The sequence below is a fragment of the Stigmatopora nigra genome, chromosome 7, assembly GCF_051989575.1.
Source record: "Stigmatopora nigra isolate UIUO_SnigA chromosome 7, RoL_Snig_1.1, whole genome shotgun sequence".
Lineage (NCBI taxonomy): Eukaryota > Metazoa > Chordata > Actinopteri > Syngnathiformes > Syngnathidae > Stigmatopora > Stigmatopora nigra.
In genome coordinates, this window is record NC_135514.1 from 1337857 (window position 1) to 1356875 (window position 19019).

General features: G+C 39.0%; 1 protein-coding gene across 1 annotated transcript; it reads left to right on the top strand.

The window, feature by feature from the left end:
• The first annotated feature begins 1465 nt into the window (after positions 1–1465).
• Positions 1466–18765, top strand: ptpn3 (protein tyrosine phosphatase non-receptor type 3). The gene is made up of 26 exons (XM_077720838.1): positions 1466–1607; positions 3082–3203; positions 4723–4857; positions 5009–5051; positions 5134–5215; positions 5896–5940; positions 6024–6076; positions 6626–6743; positions 6832–6919; positions 7031–7119; positions 7212–7275; positions 8289–8491; positions 8567–8692; positions 8779–8940; positions 9781–9856; positions 9937–10014; positions 10094–10150; positions 10988–11144; positions 11213–11388; positions 11489–11582; positions 12415–12476; positions 12563–12709; positions 13970–14098; positions 16473–16618; positions 16700–16835; positions 18220–18765. The coding sequence occupies exons 2-26, from the start codon at positions 3135–3137 to the stop codon at positions 18292–18294; spliced, it is 2610 nt and encodes an 869-aa protein (XP_077576964.1). The 5' UTR covers positions 1466–1607; positions 3082–3134; the 3' UTR covers positions 18295–18765.
• Positions 18766–19019: the final 254 nt, after the last annotated feature.

Genomic DNA, 19019 nt, shown 5'->3' on the forward strand with positions numbered 1-19019 from the left:
GTTCATATCTTAATGCATTGGTCTTCAGGAGTAAGGAATATTTCCCCCAATGCCGTTTTGGTGAAGAAAACAGTTTAGATGAGTCAATGAAATGTGTCAAGCCTGAAAAGTTAGGCTGTCTCGTCTAGTATGCTGAGAGAAGCCTTTTATGAATACTACTATGAACAATGTTTGCTCTTTAATGAAGGTAACACGCCACCTGGTGATGTAGTGATTGTTCCATCTGAAATTGCTACGGGCAAAATGGGTTCGATTCCCACTCGGTGGCAGTGTGAGTGGTTGTCTGTCTCTCTGTGTGGCCTATGACTTACTGGCAACCAGTCTAGGGGTGTAGTCTGCCTTTCACCCAAAGACAGCTGGGGTAGGCTCCAGCGACCCCTGCAACCCTTTTGAGGATGGGCGGTATGGAAAATGAATGAGTGATTGATGAATGAAGTTAATACACATTTTGAGAATGTGCTCGGAAATTGGAAAATCCACCAACATGCAAACTTCCACAGGAGGATTTGAACCCAGAACCTCAGGAATAGGACTGAGGGTAACCACGAGGTCACTGTGTTGCCACACCTGTACTGTGCTGGTCTGTTGTTTTTTTTAAATACTAAATAAGTTCTCTTTCAATGTGTGCCAATTGTAGTATCTCATTTGACCGCTAGACGGCGACAACAAACCAGAAGAAATGCTCAAGACTGTCATTAGTCATTTTTAGAAAAATATCATTAAGTAGCTCATTACTTTTGTCAACATTAGGTTAAATTTTACTTTTTACTTTAATCCCAATTCATTAACAAATCATGGTGCAAATGAATATTTTGGGTAATTCAGAATAAATCGAAAATAGTAAAGATGTGATCCTAATGTGTGGAGTCATGTAGACTCCAATAGGCATGACTTGACTTTACTCTATGTTGTCTTATCTCATGGTATATATAGTTTTATCTTTTTTTTAATTTAAGAAAACCAAATACATATTCTATTTTGTCTTTTTTGTTTTTTAATTTTAAAAATTATAAAAATACATTTAGTGTAGAGTGGTTAGTGTGTCGGCCTCACATTTCTGGAGTTGAGGTTTCAATCCCAGGCAGGTCCTCCCTGTGTGGAGTTTTTTGGCGTGGGTTTTAGACTGTTTGACTTTATTTTTTAAGCGAGAATAATAACCCTTAACTGAGTGACCTAAAAAGTTTGAAGTAAGCTGTTAAGTTAACTCACAAGTTCATAACAAACAAAAACACTTTTAATGTTGACTTTAAAAGGTTATTTAAGTTGGGATTGATGATAATAACAATCAAATGATTATTTTTATTTGATTATGAAACACTTGTGAAAGAGTTCAAAACTTTTGGCTTTCACTGAACATATTTTCCTGTAGTTTGAGTGCGCGCTCCCGCAAAGTGAGTTCCAGCTCGCTAGGGAGCGCGCAGAGCCAAAGGGGCGGGGCTCGGCAGGGGCGGGGCTCCGGTGCAATCAGGGCAGTCTGGGATGAGAAGTATCCCGGATATTTACCTTCCTCTACCTGGATCTTCTCCTCGGACTCCGCGGCCCGTTTCGGGTTGGCCTCGGCAGTCCATCCCATGTGTCTGGTTCATATCTGAAGCGGGACGGCGGAGGTACACATGACTTTTCTCTTCTTTGTCCCATTCCCTTCCTCCCTGAAAACTTTGACGTGGGCGCAGTCCAAGTAAAGTTGACTAGCAACGCGTTTCTTCGTGTTTTTAGGGTGTGTGTGTGCGTGAGTGTGTACGTGTGAGCGTGTAGTCGGCGACTCACACACACGCTGTCAACAAGTTCCGTGTTCAAAGTACGGCGAGGTCATCGTCATCGATTATGTTAACGAAACTATATTCGCGTTTATAACTTCTCCGATAAGGCCTTGTTTGCTTTATGTGTCTGTTTTGACTTCCTTCTGTGTCCGTTTGTTTACTAGTCCAAATTAGCTTTGGGTGTCCCTAACCCATACTTTCCCAGAATGTTTTGAACTCAGGCACATGATTTATACAAGAAAATCTAATTCAAAACAAAAATAGTCGATGCTCAGATTGATTATATTAAATCTGTAAGAGCATTTCATGTTTCTATTTTATTGTGACATACTATGGCATGAATACAAGAATTATTTGTAATAATAACAATGCTGTAATTATTATGGCACACTTGATCATCTGTTATGGGATACACTGGGTCGGTAATCTATCATTATATGATCTGTCTAAATGAATATCACAAATCAATGCTAGCTAATAAAAGAAGCCTGCAAGTACATGCTGATTATCCCGGTTATAAAACGTTTGCTTGTAAGTAAGCCTGTGAGAGGCTTACTGTGGAAAAACAAGCCATCAAGTAGAGCTCGGCTTGGTTTTAATACATTCCAAGTGTGTCACCGTGTTCAAACATTAACTCAGAACACTGCAGGCCCTTGTTTTTTTTATTTGTTTTTTTCATTTTGGTGCAATCTATTAATCGTTTACCTGAAAGCCATGACAGGACTGGACATACCCATATATATACATATATATGCATGCATGGATATTCTTCCGCCCCCCTTAGAAGTGTGAGTGGGTGCATTAGTACTGTGTGTCTAAGTTTTGTGTGCAGTTTGCAACTGCAAAATGGGCGTGTTGGAGCCTTGAGAAAAAATATTCAACATTCTTATCATTCAGGTGCCTTGCGAGAGGTGGTGAGATTCAGTAAAAAAGGCAGGCCTGGGCTGAACATCAAGAAAACACCTGGGGTTGGAGAGCATTTTATATCTGTCCTTTGGGGGTGGGAGTGACATTCATTTGAGGAAAATATTCCATAAGTGAAACTGATTTCAATATTTCTGCTATAGCTCTATATGGGTCCATTTGTCTGTATAAATGCATACTAAATTGAATCCTCTTGCCGACCAACCACGGCCCACGAGATGAAGGTTCAACACCTCCCTGCTCTGCACTCAGTCACTCATTTATTCCTTTGCATTCATGGTGTGTTAGTCACTTCTTTCATCCATTACTCAACATGCTCTGTCATTGTGAGGGTTGAGCTGTCAAACAACATCAGAAATATATGACTCAAATTTGTTGACATGTTGTGTGTTCCCAGGTCCCGCTCTGGGCGACCAACCGAGGGTGAGCGTGGTTACCGCGGTAACAGACATGCCAAAACCCGACCTGCTCTGCCTCGTTCAGCTGCTGGACGGCACCATCGAGACCTTCCGTATAAATGTACGCCTCACACTGACAAACGCTGTTTCCTGCCCGTGTATTTGAGGAGATCGTATGTTGCCGCTATTTGTCACTGTGCTCTGCTAATGATTGTCGTGTCTGAGCACGATACTTTTTTTTCCTCCCCCCATTGATCCACTTCTCCTTTTCAACAGTGACCTTTGTGTCAAGGGCACATTCAACCCCTTCAGTTGTTACACTTGAGATGGTTTTGCATCATCAGCACGCAGGTCCTGTAAATGCCAACGTACACACTGTACATACAGAACTACGCTGAATGGGAATCCGTGTTTGCTCTCAGGCGGCAGCTGTGTTGTGCTTTTGTCTGGATATGGAATAGTCACTCCAATCGCACGATACATTAGTGTGAAAAGCTTTATAATCGGCTTCTAATTACTTTTTGTGTTGGGCAGTGCGCCATTTTTTTCTTTCAGCGATGTAGTGCACAAGTTGTTTGGAGCTTCAGAACCGTTTGTACAAACTGCTCACAAATTAAGTCATGCAAAATGCCATTTAGAAAGTAATATCTGTCAGTAGAATATTTTCAGACTTTTTTGGGGGGGCAATAGTAATGACTAATGGCTCTATCTGGAGGCAGCATTCATAAAAATATCATACTTCACAGTTCAAATTAGACAGCACTAATCAATGTCGCAAATAAACTAGTGCTGTCCCAACTGCATTCAGTTTCAACTGACCATGCCAGGTTGGGCAAAACTCATTTTTTTGTTGTTATGTTTTTTTCAGAGGGTCATTATCTCTGCCGAGACGTAAATTGAATTCTTGCTACAGCACAAGACTCACTTAGTTTAACAGAACATTTATGTAAATTAAGTCACCAAGGAAGTATTTACATTTTCACTCTATTTTCCATATTCAGTATTGTATTTCAGATAATGCATTGCTTTAGCAGCTCATTCATGTACAATCATCAATTTGCCTTAACATTCTTCTTTTTTTATTGTGGCGTTTTAAAATTAGAAGCCAATATAAAAATATTTGTTTTTGTGGACCGCACAAGTTTATGCAGCATACTTGATTGAGCCCTCGTGCCTTAGGTTTGACACCACTGTTCACAGACCGGAAATGGCTCAGTATTGAGTTAATGCTCTGAGAGTGATATGACTTAGATGACAATATTCATAGGTTTACCAAATGAATCGTGAAATATTTTGTGATCAATCCGTTTTAAGGTGATTTTTCCTTCATGGGATTAATGAAGTATCGCATGACCTCAAAATGAAGAAGCTGCCGGGACATGCTTTAGTTTAAAGAGGAGTTTTAAAGACAACCCCTTAGTCCTGTGTGTCACAGCTTGCACGCACACACTGCCATTAACACCTTGAGATAATTTGAAAAAAATAAACATTCTCCTTGACTTTCAAGTTTTGCCACTAATCCGAAACATTTCATGTACTGCAACTTGGCTTAGTTTTCCGTCATCCTCCGGCAAATGGCAGGTAAACGGCTGTCCATGGGTTGGCCGCACCTCACCACATATTCTGCGCTCATGTTTCAGAAGCAGGATGAAGGTGTGGTTCTGTTGGACCTAGTTTGCGACCACCTGGGACTGCAGGAAAGGCAGCTTTTCAGTCTGCAGATCAGAGAGTCCAACACAGCCATCTCCTCACTCACAGCCAACACACACTCGCCTGTGAGTGCGCATACTACTCTGATGCACTTTTTCCTCCTAAGCAAGCAGTGTGACGCATTGCACTTGCTCATTGCTGTTTAACCACAGGGTGTGCTTGCATTGTTGCTTTTTTAAACTTCCCTCAAGCCTTTTTGTCTAATGTTTCTCTTAGAGATGGTTGGAGCCTGAAAAACCATTGAAGAAGCAGATAAAAGGTGTGGAATAGTAAATATATTGATATTTTGATATTAAAGATGTGATTTCGGATGACACTGATGTGGTGACATTTTTCTACAGGTCTTGCGTGTCCTTTTTATCTAAACTTCCGAGTGCGCTTCTTCATATCTGATCCCAACTCTCTGCAACATGAACAGACCAGGTGCTTAAATATTTTGATTCCATTTGTGTTTTGTTTTTTTATGCAATCTCGTGAAGTAGACCAACTGAATCGGAACATTCAGCATTTATTATGAGTAGTGTCGATCTAATACTTGAATTGTTACAGATACAGAATTAAAAAAAACTGTATCGGGCAGTACAAAAAAATGTGCAAATGCTGTGCAATACATACTCCCCTTATTTCCAACCTCTGCTCACAAGATGGTGGCAGGCAAAGATGATGAATCGATCAATTGATCAATCCAATCATGTGGCTTCCAATCATCCTTATGCGGTGAATTCCAAAGGTCTTATCATTAGTTGGCTTGCAATCCATTACTCAGCACAGTAAGGACTGACCTGGGATTGAACCTGCAATCCCAGAACCATGAGGCTGATACCCAGTAAACACTCGACCACCGGGCTGTCTACATTTTTATAAAACTAAATTATAAACCAAAATGTCAAACTCGATAAGATCTAGCGCAGTGCGTCATCCCTAACGTTTATGTTTATAGAATTAAAAAGTAAAAATAACACCTTTCATGTATTTCCTTCCATTATGTGCAATCTCACAAATTATGAGTATTTCTTCATTTTGATTCCTAAAAACAATGTTTGACCTCAAATCAATGTTTTCTTTCCCTTTGTTATCCTTGCTTGATTATTTGTTGTCTGCAGAAATCATTACTTCCTCCAGATCAGGAGTGACATAAAAGAAGGCAGGTTGGTGCACAAGACAAGCCTGAACACAATCTAGCTAGCCATTTTGTTTTGCACTTTAATAGGTTGTTACTTTGTGATTGCAGGTTGCAGTGCCCGCTCAGTTCAGCTGTCGTGTTGGCCTCTTATGCCGTGCAGTGTAAGTCTCCCAGAGCAACCAATGATTAATGACCTAATAACAACTGTGTGAATAATCACACACTGCTCATTGTGCTCTCTAAATTCCCTGGGATTACAGTATGGCAAAAGTAATTGGACACAAGATCTAAAAGACTAATAACAAACCTTGCAGCAATAACTAATACTCAGGTGTGACTCAGATATGTATTTTATTTTCTCTCTGAATGTTTTAATGTTACTGATGTCATACACATCAATCGTGTTGAGCATAGGTGCATGTGATAGTGAGTCTTAGTGAGAACAACAAAAGAATACTTCAATATGGGGTATTATCAGTTTATAGTTAGGTAGCATAAAGCTAGTGGAACTTGCACTATTGTCTAAATATACATGTAATTCTGTTTGTTTTGTTAAAAACCCTTTGTTTACAGTGACAAAAAACTCTAAGACTTTTTCTGTCATTGTATCTGTTTGTTTTAAGGTGTTTTGAGTCAGTCATTTGTAAGAGAAGATGGAGATAGCACTTACTAAATTCATCTTCTCATGACTACTTCTCTTTGACTCTTAGCCGAACTGGGGGATCACTGTCCATCCCAGGAAAGCGGTTACTTGTCAAAGTGCCACTTCATCCCTGAGCAGGATGAAAACTTTATATCTAAAGTGGAGGACCTGCATCCAAAGCACAAGTAATGTTATTCATTGCATCCATTCAAACCCCCGCTGTGCTATCCAGTCAGTTCATTAACTCCAATATGTGCCTGCGTGTTTATACAGGGGTCTGAAGAAATGTGAGGCAGAGCTGTGCTTTCTCAATACAGCACGAACTTTGGAGCTATATGGAGTGGAGTTGCACGCCGCCCTGGTAACGTGGCCTAATGCATTAAAACTGCTATTTCATGCTCTACTTTCTTTTCATTGCTGACATTTCTTTGACACTTACGTCTCTCTCTCTTTCTCTCTCCCCCACTTTTAGGATTCTAACAATGCCCCTCTCATGGCGGGCTTGGCTTCTAGTGGTGTTGCAATATTTTGTAATATGATTTGCTCCAGTTTCTTCCCCTGGTAAGTGATGGCCATTCTATTCCAATTTGTTTACCTTTGTCTCTTCCCTTCAAGTGCAAAACAATTGACGTACAATTGACATTGTCATGCAGGGGGAACATTATCAAGATTTCATTTAAGAGGAAACGCTTCTTTATACACCTCAAACGTAAACATGTGAGTACTATTACCGTTAAAGTGCTATAAAAATCCAATGTGTCAACAATACAGGGGAGAACAGGGTTAGTTGTCACACTTGCTATAACTCCACCACCAGAGAGTAGTTCCACGCAATTGCAGTACAGGGTGTCCTTGAGTTACAAACAATTTTCTACGTAAATCAGATTTCACCATTATAGGTGAAATTCACGTCAAAGTACTTCTTATAAAAAAAAAAAAAAACTGAAATATTGTCATGAACCGAGTTACTTGTATTCTTCTCGTTGCATTGTTGATGTATGGAGATTTGTGTTTTGTGATGCTGTCCCTAAACGCAATACATAACTATGGAGAGAGAAAGGGAAGAGTTGACGCGTTAGCGGGAGTGCAAAGACTGTTGTTTTGCTTATGTTTTTACCGTTGAGCCTCAGTGTGTCTCCTTTCTCCAACCTTTTTATGACGTTAAGCTATGTTTCAATGGTAATTTCTTTTCTTTACACGGAACCGGCATAGCCAGAAGACCCAGCTCTCTTCTTTGGATATTTATTTATTAAATATACCTGGCAGGACCACTAGCCTGATTCATTATCACACCATCACACTCACTCCTTTACTTTTGACTTGGGTTTAAAAAATACAAAACAGGTTCTTAATCCATAAAAGAAGACAGAAAAATGCATGAAACCGCTTTACATTACATACTGTTACATTATTACTAAGTCAGTAAAAATGTATCAATCCATTTGCGGCCTCACAGTACACTTCATCATACATTTTTCACAGTATAATTTACATTTTTTAGTACCGTCGTCCACACTTACCTTTGACTATCTCTACAAAGCTGACATGCCTCGTATTCCATCTTCCTGAAAAATAAGTGAAATGACATCATGTCATCGCATCAGTGAATTTTTGATTGAGCACACAGATGTACAAACCTGTACAGCCCACAGGGGTTGGTGGATCCTTAATATTTTATTGCCTTCCAGATAGACCGGCAACAATAATGTGAAGCAATTGCTATCTCGCAGGGGGAGACCCAGGATTGTGTGGTGCCGCTCGTTCTACCGTGTCCAAAGACCTGTAAGAACCTTTGGCGCTCCTGTGTTGATCACCACTCATTCTTCAGCTGCAACCGCACCTCCGGGAGCCCCAAATATAACAATACCACAGTTCACTCTTACAGGAAGTTGATAACTCACCACCTGGGCCTGACAAACAGTCAAAATGAAAGGTGCCTTTTAGTTTTAACCAGCTCAATATGATTGTTTGGAAATATATACATTTTCCATTTTGTCAAAACTCGTAGAGGGCCAGTTTGTCAACGAGTAGTGGGCGGAATGGTCTGGAACCCAGTTCTCCGGCGGTCCATTTCATCAGAATATTTGGAGACAAAGAGTCTACCGTCTAGATCACCCCCCAACACTCCCAACTGGTGCAAACAATTATCCAGATTATAGATTAACTCCAAAGTGACAGGATTTTGCAATCATCATCACCTGATTGTTGTGCCCCTGACAGGCGGAGTCCTCGGGTTCGCCACGGGATCCACAAAGTCCGACCATCGTCTATGGAACTGAGCAGTGAGCTAAAAGACTTGTCTGAAGGAGAAGACGTCTTCTATACCTACAGGGCTTCTGTCAGTAGCAGCAAGGACAGCGATGGGGACAATTTGCTGCATCAGTGCGTATTTCGTTTCCTCCTCCTTCATTTAGGGAGGTGTTTCATTTAAATCCTGCCATACCTTTGTGGCATCAAAGTTTTGAAACTTTGGGATGAACACATTTAGACTGCTTGGATTCATTGCCCTCATAAAAAATGGCTATCAAACTGAAAAGTATGATTGTCTGTTGGACAATTCAGGGAAGATAAAAATGACTAAAGCAGATTGATGGCCTGTCTTTTAAAGATAAAGAGGCGGATAAGTGTTTTACATCAACGAAGTCAGTGAAGGAAGATTCATCAGTCACGTATTTGTTTGCTTTTAACAGTTTGCTAACAGGGTCCATTGATTTTTCTCTTTTCACCCCATTACTACTCCCACCCTTAAGAGTTTTGTTTTTAAAACACGTCCTAATTTGTAGGTTCATAACGTACTTTGGGTTTATCCAATCGCGCTTTTACTCTTCATCAAATTAAAGACTTTTAAGACTTTTATTTAGTTTTTCAATAATTGTTTTTTTCCCCCCAAAATGGAACCTTTAAATATTTTATTCCTGCAAATCATAATTAGTGCTTGAAATGGTTAGAAAAAAGTTTTTTTATTTTTCTTTGAGGAAAAAACAAACGTTCGTAACATGTTAGATTGTTGATGATTGATGATTTTACAGAGTTCAGTTTGGTTTATGTGGGCCTGTAAGCATTCAAAATTGGCAGACTGGACATTAAAGAGGGGATATTCTCCCTGTAAAATTAAATTGATTATGAATATGTACTTTTGATTTACACTGAATTATAATTCTCATAAATTAGCACATAAGCTAAGATTTATTATTTTCCTTTCATGGCACTGCACAACTAAAGGTTGAATGAGATCTTATTGGAAGCTGATGACGGCATAACGGAGGATGATGGGGTCAGCAGCTCCATCTATAATAAGGTACTTCTTTAGGATTTGGACACACCCTCACATACGCCTTTGCCGCATTTTGCGTGTGGTAATCGAATGGCTTTATTCAGCAGGCCCTCAACGACGGCGACCTGCTGTTGATTCGAATCGCTCCCGATCACCAGGGGAAGTTTGGCTTCAACGTTAAAGTAAGTGTAACGGTTACATTTCCTTTCACGGCTTTTCTTGTATTCGTCACTCCCTTCTTTCTTTTTCATTTCCTCTTAGGGTGGAGTGGATCAAAAGATGCCTCTCGCCATATCCCATGTTAAACCTGACTCACCGGTAAGAGCCAAATGACGCAAGCACGCATTGGTAATCTTTCTCTTGACTTGAAAAAGTATGAATAATATATTGCATTCATCTTATTATTATTAATACACCTATTATCTATTTAGCTTGATGAATAATTTTCAATTTGTAACTGAAAACTTAAATGCTGACCAGTGTAATGTGTTACTTATGTCAGCTGATGTTGAGTCAAATTCACTAAGAGTCTGAAATATAAAGAAAATGATGGAGGGATTTTTGGATATAAAGTGAACTTTAAAAAAAAATAAAAAAATAAAAATAAATAAAAAAAAAAGACACACACACACACACACATATATATATATATATATATATATATATATATATATATATATATATATATATATATATATATATATATATATATATATATATATATATATATATATATATATATATATATATATATATATATATATATATATATATATATATATATATATATATATATATATATATATATATATATATATATATATATATATAAAAAAAGGGAAGAAATGTTGACACAATTTAAGGTTTTAATGGACAAAAGTACAAAATAAGCCTACAAACAATTAAACTGGGGGAAAAAATTAATAAAATACAAACCTAACTGGTTCGTCCGCCGGCCTCACGGCTCTGGGGTCCTGGGTTCAAATCCAGGTCATGGCCATCCATCTGTGTGTGGTTTGCAAGTTCTCCCCGGGCCAGCTTGGGCTTGCTTTGTTTGTGGCAGTCGTACAGTATTTGCCACCCAATAGGCACGTGCACATGTTATGTGGGTGGAATAAGAATATAATTTTTCCCATGACGCTGACTCATTTCTAGGCCGGTCGATGTGAGCCCCAACTGCTGGAAGGAGACCAGGTGGTTCTCATCAATGGTCGAGACATTTCTGAACACACACACGACCAGGTGGTCATGTTCATACGGGCCAGTAGAGAGTCGCACTCCCGAGAGTTGGCCCTTCTCATAAGACGCAAAGGTTTGCTCATAGACACAAAAAACGCTGAAACGGTGCCTGGGCAGAGTCTAAAAAAAGTGCCATTCCAGGTCCTGGCCGAGCAGCGGCCTTGCTGCTGCTGCCCCCGGCCCTCACCCTCACCACTCAGTCCCAAGGAGAATCGCAGCAGTCTACCGGCCAGTCGGAACGGGTTGCCACGCTGGATGAATCCATGCGACAATTGGAGAAAGGAATTCAGTCAGGAACTTTGTGCTACCACTTTGAGGTATTTCAGTTCAATAGTCGTGAATGTTTGTTTAACAGCGTATCGGATACAAGGGCTTGCCATACTCTGTGTGTTCACTAGTTTGCGTTCTTCTCCTTAGCAGCATTTATACAAGAGAAAGCCTGGCTTGTCGCTAAGCTGCGCTCGGCTTCCCAAGAACATGGAAAAGAATCGCTACAGGGACATTTTACCCTGTGAGTGTCTCCTACCAATCCCTTAATCCTTTCTCCCCACCATCTTGTAACCACCACTCGATGCTGTAGCACAGGGGTAGGGAACCTATGGCTTACGAGCCAATTGTGGCTGTTTTCAATGATTGTATCTGGTTCTATCTTAACCTGTAAGGTAAAATGGACCTTTAGCACCGATGTAATCATTTTTTTTCATTAGACAACCTTGTGCATACATACTGTCATTGATTCGCAATATACAAAAATACAATTTAAAAAATGCAAAAAATATAAAAATTCAATTTATTAAAAGCAAACTTTAAAATATGACTAAAATTTATTTTTTTGTTTAAAAAGACTTTCAAAATGAGTGTCACCTCTGTGTATTTTGCCCTTGTACATTTTAAAATGCTTTTATTTACATTTTCTTTGATGAAAATAGATCCATTTTAACTGAAAGTGCTGAAGGCAATCAATTTTGATTTAAAATTAAGTTAATGCCAGAAGTCTAAACTAGCTGGCTGAGTTGTCTAACTCACTTTAATAGAGTCAAGGACATTCATAGAACTGTATATCAAAGTTGTAGTTACTGTTAGCAATCATTGAATCCCTTCCTGCCCTTTCCACTTTAGATAGATTAGATGTCTACTACAGTCAATAAGTGTTTGCAATATCAAAGTACTTATTTTCCTCACTACCACAAAACACACTCTGTGACCTTGGCTAGCAGTAAATTAGTTAAACTAATTACATTTTTTTAATTGATGTCCACGGTAGCGCCAATGTCCCCAAAAGGATCAATTAATGAGGCGTGCGAATATACTCTCATGTGCAATGTCCCCCACTTTGCCTGCAGATGACAAGACCAGAGTCGTCCTCCAAGGCCACGAAGACTACATCAATGCAAGTCACATCACGGTGCGCATTCGATGGATGGATTTACTCTGACGTGTTGTAAATCCCACCCTGAATTTAAACTCTTTGTTCTTTTTGTCGTTTCTCAGGTGTCTCCTCCCGTTTCTGGTGTGTGTTTACGTTACGTTGCTGCTCAGGGTCCGCTACCACAGACCTGCGCTCACTTTTGGCAAACCGTTTGGGAGCAGCAGTCACACACCATTATTATGCTTACAACGCTGACGGAGCGGGGAAGGGTAGGCAAACCACTCCATTTTCTTCATAGTATCAGGCTGCAAACTGAGGTGCTTCCAACGTTTGCTAAAGTCAATTTATAAATTTGGAGCAAAAGGGAAACTATAACTTTTGAGTCAGAAGCTATTCATATATGAAAGTCAAAGGTAGCAGAAAAAAGGCAATTTTCCCCAATGTCAACTGCCACATTTTAGGGCCCACTCAAAATTAAATATCTGTTTTTAGGTTGCATTTTCTTTTTTAAATAAATGGTAGGTTAATTGGACCCTCTAAATTGCCCCGAGGATTGGCTCCAGCACCCCTTGCGACTCTAATGAGGATAAAGCAGTTCAGAAAATGAGATGACACAAAATTCATCATTTATTCCTTTTATCTAACATTCTTAATATATATTTATATATATATGTTTTATTGCCCATCGCAGCCAACACTATTAGTTCAATTGGATGTCAAGTAGGGTGGCAAAGAAATAATGAAAACACATGGAGTGGCCAAAATGCTGCAGAGCTAATTTCATGGATTTTTTTACTACCTCATCAGCAAAACAATTATACCAAGTAATCTGTCCCAACATGATTGCATTGTTCCACATTTAAAACAGCTCTTTGCTCCTTTCAGGCTGCTTTACTTGGCACTTGTGAGTCAGAAACTGCGCTGTGTGGGACTTCAGATTATAAAAAGTATTTTTTTAGTTCATGTTCGAATTGGTACATACTCAAAAAGAAACAAGTACTAATACCGCACCCAGTTGTTGCTGTTTCTGTTCACTTGCGCATATAAAATTTGAGGGGAATAACAAAAAAGATAGAAAAACTCAAAAGCTCAGACTTCAAACTTGCAATCAATGCAATTACGTAGTTTATTTAACAATGTTTGTTTTAAGAGTTGTAAACTTCATATATACCGATGGATATGACATTTAAGCTGTTGTTCACACAAGTTTGCTCGAGAGAGGTGTCAGTATTAAGGAATTCAATATTATATCCTTCCTCACCACTTTCCTGTTGCTTGGTAACCTGAGACTCTCATTTATTGTTGTTTTTTTCTGATCTTCGTCAAGTGCCCTGACATTTTCCCTTCTTCAGACTTGCACGCACCCACATTGACAGTCACTTCTCATCGCGCTCCTGATAAATCCCCCCCTTTCTTCCTACTTTGCAAGCGTACACCAGTTTGGTTTCAAGTGCAAAGAAATTCTATCCTGACAGATGACTCAATTGCACCCAAGTTATGATTTTCTCCTCACTGCCATGCATTTACAGACCAAGTGCCACCAGTACTGGCCGCATCCGCCGGAAGTGAAGGATTACGGACCCATGAGGGTGAAGTGTCACTCGGAGGAGTGTAACCTTGCATACGTAACACGGCAGTTCACCCTAACTCACACTCAGGTACAATGTTTTCCTTATGTCACATTCATTGTTTCCGTTATAACTTCAATTCAGTTTGTCACCAATGTGCTTTTCCAACCAATTTTTTGCCTTGTTGCTCTCTTTTTTTTTAATCTCTGCCACACACTATCACGGAATGTTTTGGGCCATGCGTCTTGATAAACAAATCGCTGAGTTGGTTAGGTTAGATCCAAAAGTTCTTGAAATCTAGGACTTCAATTTCTGTAGGCTTTAGTGAAAAATGCAAAAATGTGAAATAAAAAAAAGGAAATAAGTTAATAAAAATTCACAAGAAGCTAAATTTAAAGATCTTTTTTTTACTGTTTTGCCATTTGTTTTAAACTAAATACGAACAAAAAATACAAATGAGAAAATATTCACTCTTCTTTTTTTGTGGTCATTTGATGTAATGACAAAAACTACAACTACTGCATTCAAAGAGGATTTATATTATCAAAACTAATATTCAATTCACACAAACTATTTGGCCAGTAACATTTTGTTATTTGCTATTCCATCCAGTCCCTTTCTGTCACTCAACTAATTGCCCTTTTTTCTGCATCTTAAAAATATTGCCATGGTTACCTAATGGGTGACTTTCAAATGCAGATTCAACGCAATCTCAATTTTTGGCGCAAGACTTTTAATGCATACTCACCAGCCAATCAGTAAAAAACTTGGTTTCTCTGAATCGCAAATTTGGTTAACGATAAATCTTAGTATCACAGAATGCTAATGATATTTATGCAATGTGTCAGGAACCTGTAAGGCAGTGACTCATGATGAATGAAACACCTAAAGGCCACGGTGCACTTTGTTTTAATGCTGGCAAGCAAGAAGTGGGTGGGAGGGGGTGGAGCTAATCTCTTGGTTAGCACACGCCACCAAATCCTACGTACTGACCCTTTTGCACCAATTTTTTTGGTATAGTGGAATATGAAAGGCGACACGATGCGGGGACATGTGCCGCGGCTAGGCCATATGCCCCGTCTCGGCGGGTAGTTAGCGGTAACATGCTAATTTCCGTGTCGGCAAGCGGCCTTGGGTTAGCGTGTACACGGGTGATCAATTGCAGCATCTAAATAAAAGTGGGCGCACGGGAATGGGTCTTACATGAGGAAAACTCCTCGGTCAGAGAATCGGATTGGATTTTCCACATTAACCGCCTGTGTGAACTTTGCAAAGCTCAAAGAAGCATGATTTATGAAGGTGCGCACATGCATGCGCAAATACTCCTGCGTGTGGCCATCTGTTACCCTGGCGATGCTCGTTAATCCCTGCATGAAGTCACAGGCAGTATGCATGTTTTCAGTTTTTTTTTTGTTTTTAATGAATGAAATAATTAAATTCAAAAAAGGAAACACTTAACTCAGCTCTTCTCTGGCCAATCCTGTCTTGCCCACCTGTTTTTCTGTTTTTATCCCCTTATTGTCGTCACTTTATGATCTCATCTCAAGGTCACGTGTTGTGGCCCTGTGATTCCACAACACCTGCTTCAAAGTCTTCTCACATACTAACAATGTCATTGTTTGGGGTTTCCTTTATCAGGGATGGTCTGTATCTTAATGCCACCATAGTATGAATGAGAAATTGCATATTGTTATTAAAAGCCACATTCCTCCTATGTATCCTAGACTGTAGAAAATAAAAGTTGTGCTAACTTTTTTTTAAAATGAGCTCAACTCAAAGTTTTAAGTTTCCATTTTGAGTATTCTACTCCTCTTAATAAGGTAACACTATCAACTTATCATACGTTTGTCTTACTTGCCATAAAGTCTGCTTACTTAAAATTTTGAGTTCTGCTTATACTTCAAAAAGTTGCTCTTGCTTAAAAATTATTTATACCCTAAAATGGAGTTTTACATCAAAACATGAAATTAAACCAAACTTCTTTTTTAAATAACCCTTCAAAAAAGCTTTCAAGCCGTTCTCATGCACTTCAACAATTTGCTGAATTTTCGAAAACTGAACATTTTACTCAAGCAGAACTCAAATATTAAAAAATGCAGAAGTTATGAGATATTATGAGAAGTTAACAGTGCTACCTGTAGTTACCCATGCTATGAATAAGTAACAGACAAAAATTTGAGTTATGTTTACTCGTAATCTTAAATTGGCATTAAAATTTGAAGTAGTACATCATTCATCCAGAAATCAGTTTTTTATTGCACATTCCTATATGAATGCTATTAAATAAAAATAAAAAACACCCAAATTGTGGGCTAGCCAATCGTAGGATATACATTAATTCCTATAAAATAAATGAATCAATTGAAAGATCTATTTTGAGGGAAAACAGTTAGCATATTACAGTATGTATACTGTTCTTGAAGCTGTCTATATGACTTATTGTACTTTTTCTGTACCTACTCAGCTGGGTGAAGAGCGTGCAGTCACACACCTCCAGTACGTGGCGTGGCCCGACCACGGCGTACCCGACGACCCTTCCGACTTCCTGCTGTTCGTCACTTCGGCCAGGGAGAGGAGGCGAGCCGAAGAGCCTCTCATAGTTCACTGCAGGTAACGTGGCCTCTCATTAGACCGACGCCCCACCGCTGAGCTCCCGACGCCGTTCACACGGGTCAAATGCTTCTCTTCCAGTGCCGGGATTGGCCGCACAGGTGTTCTGATCACCATGGAAACCGGTCTGACGCTGCTGGATCAGAGGCTGCCCGTTTTCCCGCTGGACATTGTCAAAACACTGAGAGACCAGCGAGCCATGATGATCCAGACGACGGTACAGTGGAGCAATTGCGGTTCATGCCAGGAACATTTGTTCTAATGTCCCGAAGGAAATCATGGATAATCTGTTTCAGGGTCAAATCCGATGCCATCTGCAATATTATTTGTCTTTACCATGGAATTACAGGAGTACTAAAATACAACAACAGATAAATAGAGACATTAATATGCTCTATTTTTTTATTTTTAATAGATTTTTGCTTTTTGTAATTGGAAAACAAACTAAAAAGAGGATGACAATTTTTGTCTCTTCCTTTTTGTCATTCAAAAACACAAATGAGGGGAAAAATTGCCCCAAAACAAATGTTTTTCTTTTCCTTTGACTTTTCTATTGAGCTATTCATCGTCTCTTGCAATTGCCTTTTGCCGTTGCTTTTGCAAAATTGTTTCTCAATCAAATGTTGTTGTGACTGGCTTTTTAACCTGGAATAGTCATAAATAAATGATTACTCCAAGCTTATCTGGAGGCAAGTGAGGTCAGATTAGCAAAGTTAACATATATGAGGTCACAAATTAAAAGAATAAAATAATATTCCCAGAGCAAAATATACATAGGCCACATTCATTTAAATTTGTCACTATTCTAATTTGTTTACATTTTTATGTATTAGTTTAAAATGATTTTTGTTCTATTAAGGATATTTTTTTATTAAGCATATATATTACTATTCCCCCAACCTTTGAATTAATAAATGCATCACATTTATTGATATTATTATCTTTAATTGCCCATCACAATATACCTGCAGGCATCATTAATAGGTACATAACAACAATTACATTTGAAATGGCAAAACATTGTCCTTTAGGCCACACCTTTAGGACAATGTTATATAATAAAAAAACATTTTAAAAAATCCTAATTTGTGCATGAACAGGTTAAAAGAGATATTCTTTGGTTTTTGCTTTCCCCTTCAATATTTCCAAGGTGTTTTATACTGTACTCGAACATCCGCCATTCAGCACACACAGAGTATCGCAATAATTCCACATCATTTCATTCCAGCTTCAGCTTTTCAGAATTGAATTGGCACGGAAATTGTATTCTCTATTTACTGCTCGAAAGCAACAATGTGCACAAAAGTGTCTCCAGAATCCTTGGCAGATTGACTTGAATTGAGGAATTGTATCCAGAAAGTATTCACTGTGCTTCACTTTTTCACATTTTGACAGCTTTGTTCTATAATGGAATATTTTTTTCCCTCCAAAAATGTAGGCGGGAGACTCAATAACAAGCGCCTGTAAAAAAAAAAAAAAAAAACTTTTTTTTATATACACATATAACAGAGCTTTACTGGTCTTAAGTTAGAGGATAATAACAGTAGTATTTGTACAGTTGTTTTGTCCCTTTTTCTAACTTTGTAATTGATCTGTTCCAGTGTCAGTTCCAGTTTGTGTGCGAGGCCATTCTGCGAGTCTACAAGGAGAAGCACGGGGGATCTACGGCCCCGTAGCCTAAATCAGAAAAAGCACCAGAGGAAATTGAGCCTCATAACTTCCACTCGAGCGACTCCCACCGAGGGGCCGGCGAGCACCGCAAGAGATTAACCTCTGTTGTGCCCGTGGGGTCGCTACACGGTCTGGATGAAAATTGCTGTACGTAGCATCCAAGCACAGCTGGATGGGGAGCTATGTAGTCGAGATCAAAAAGGACACCTTGAACCTTACACTCATCTGCCTTACGTTCTGCCAAGCTCGGTTCAAACCCAGCTTGAATGAGGTACGCAAAAGCTGCTAAGCTCAGGAATAAGTTAGCCTTGTTTTCTAGACAACCGACGGGAGGAGGCGACGTGATTGTAATGTGGATTTTCTGCACGTCTTTTGGTAGGTGAGCATGAGTCGGAATATTTTGTGTGGGGTACTGTGGTGTTCCTGCTACTTTTCACTTAAATTATTCGCAATGGAATAAACACTGATTTGTACCACTTTTTTCGCTTTTATTAGGGTACCTATGGTGGGCTATGTGGCTACTTTTCTAGTTTTAGTACGTATTTACAACACCGTATTAGATTTTAAAAAATACATTTCCATCAAATATATTTAATTATATCAATTACAATGCACTGAGACTACTATGACAACTCACAGTAGCATGGTAGCAAGTGTTTGTATTCGAATAACATTGTTTTTTATTATTTTCATTTCCTTTACAGATTATTTAGCCTTAAAAATGTATTGA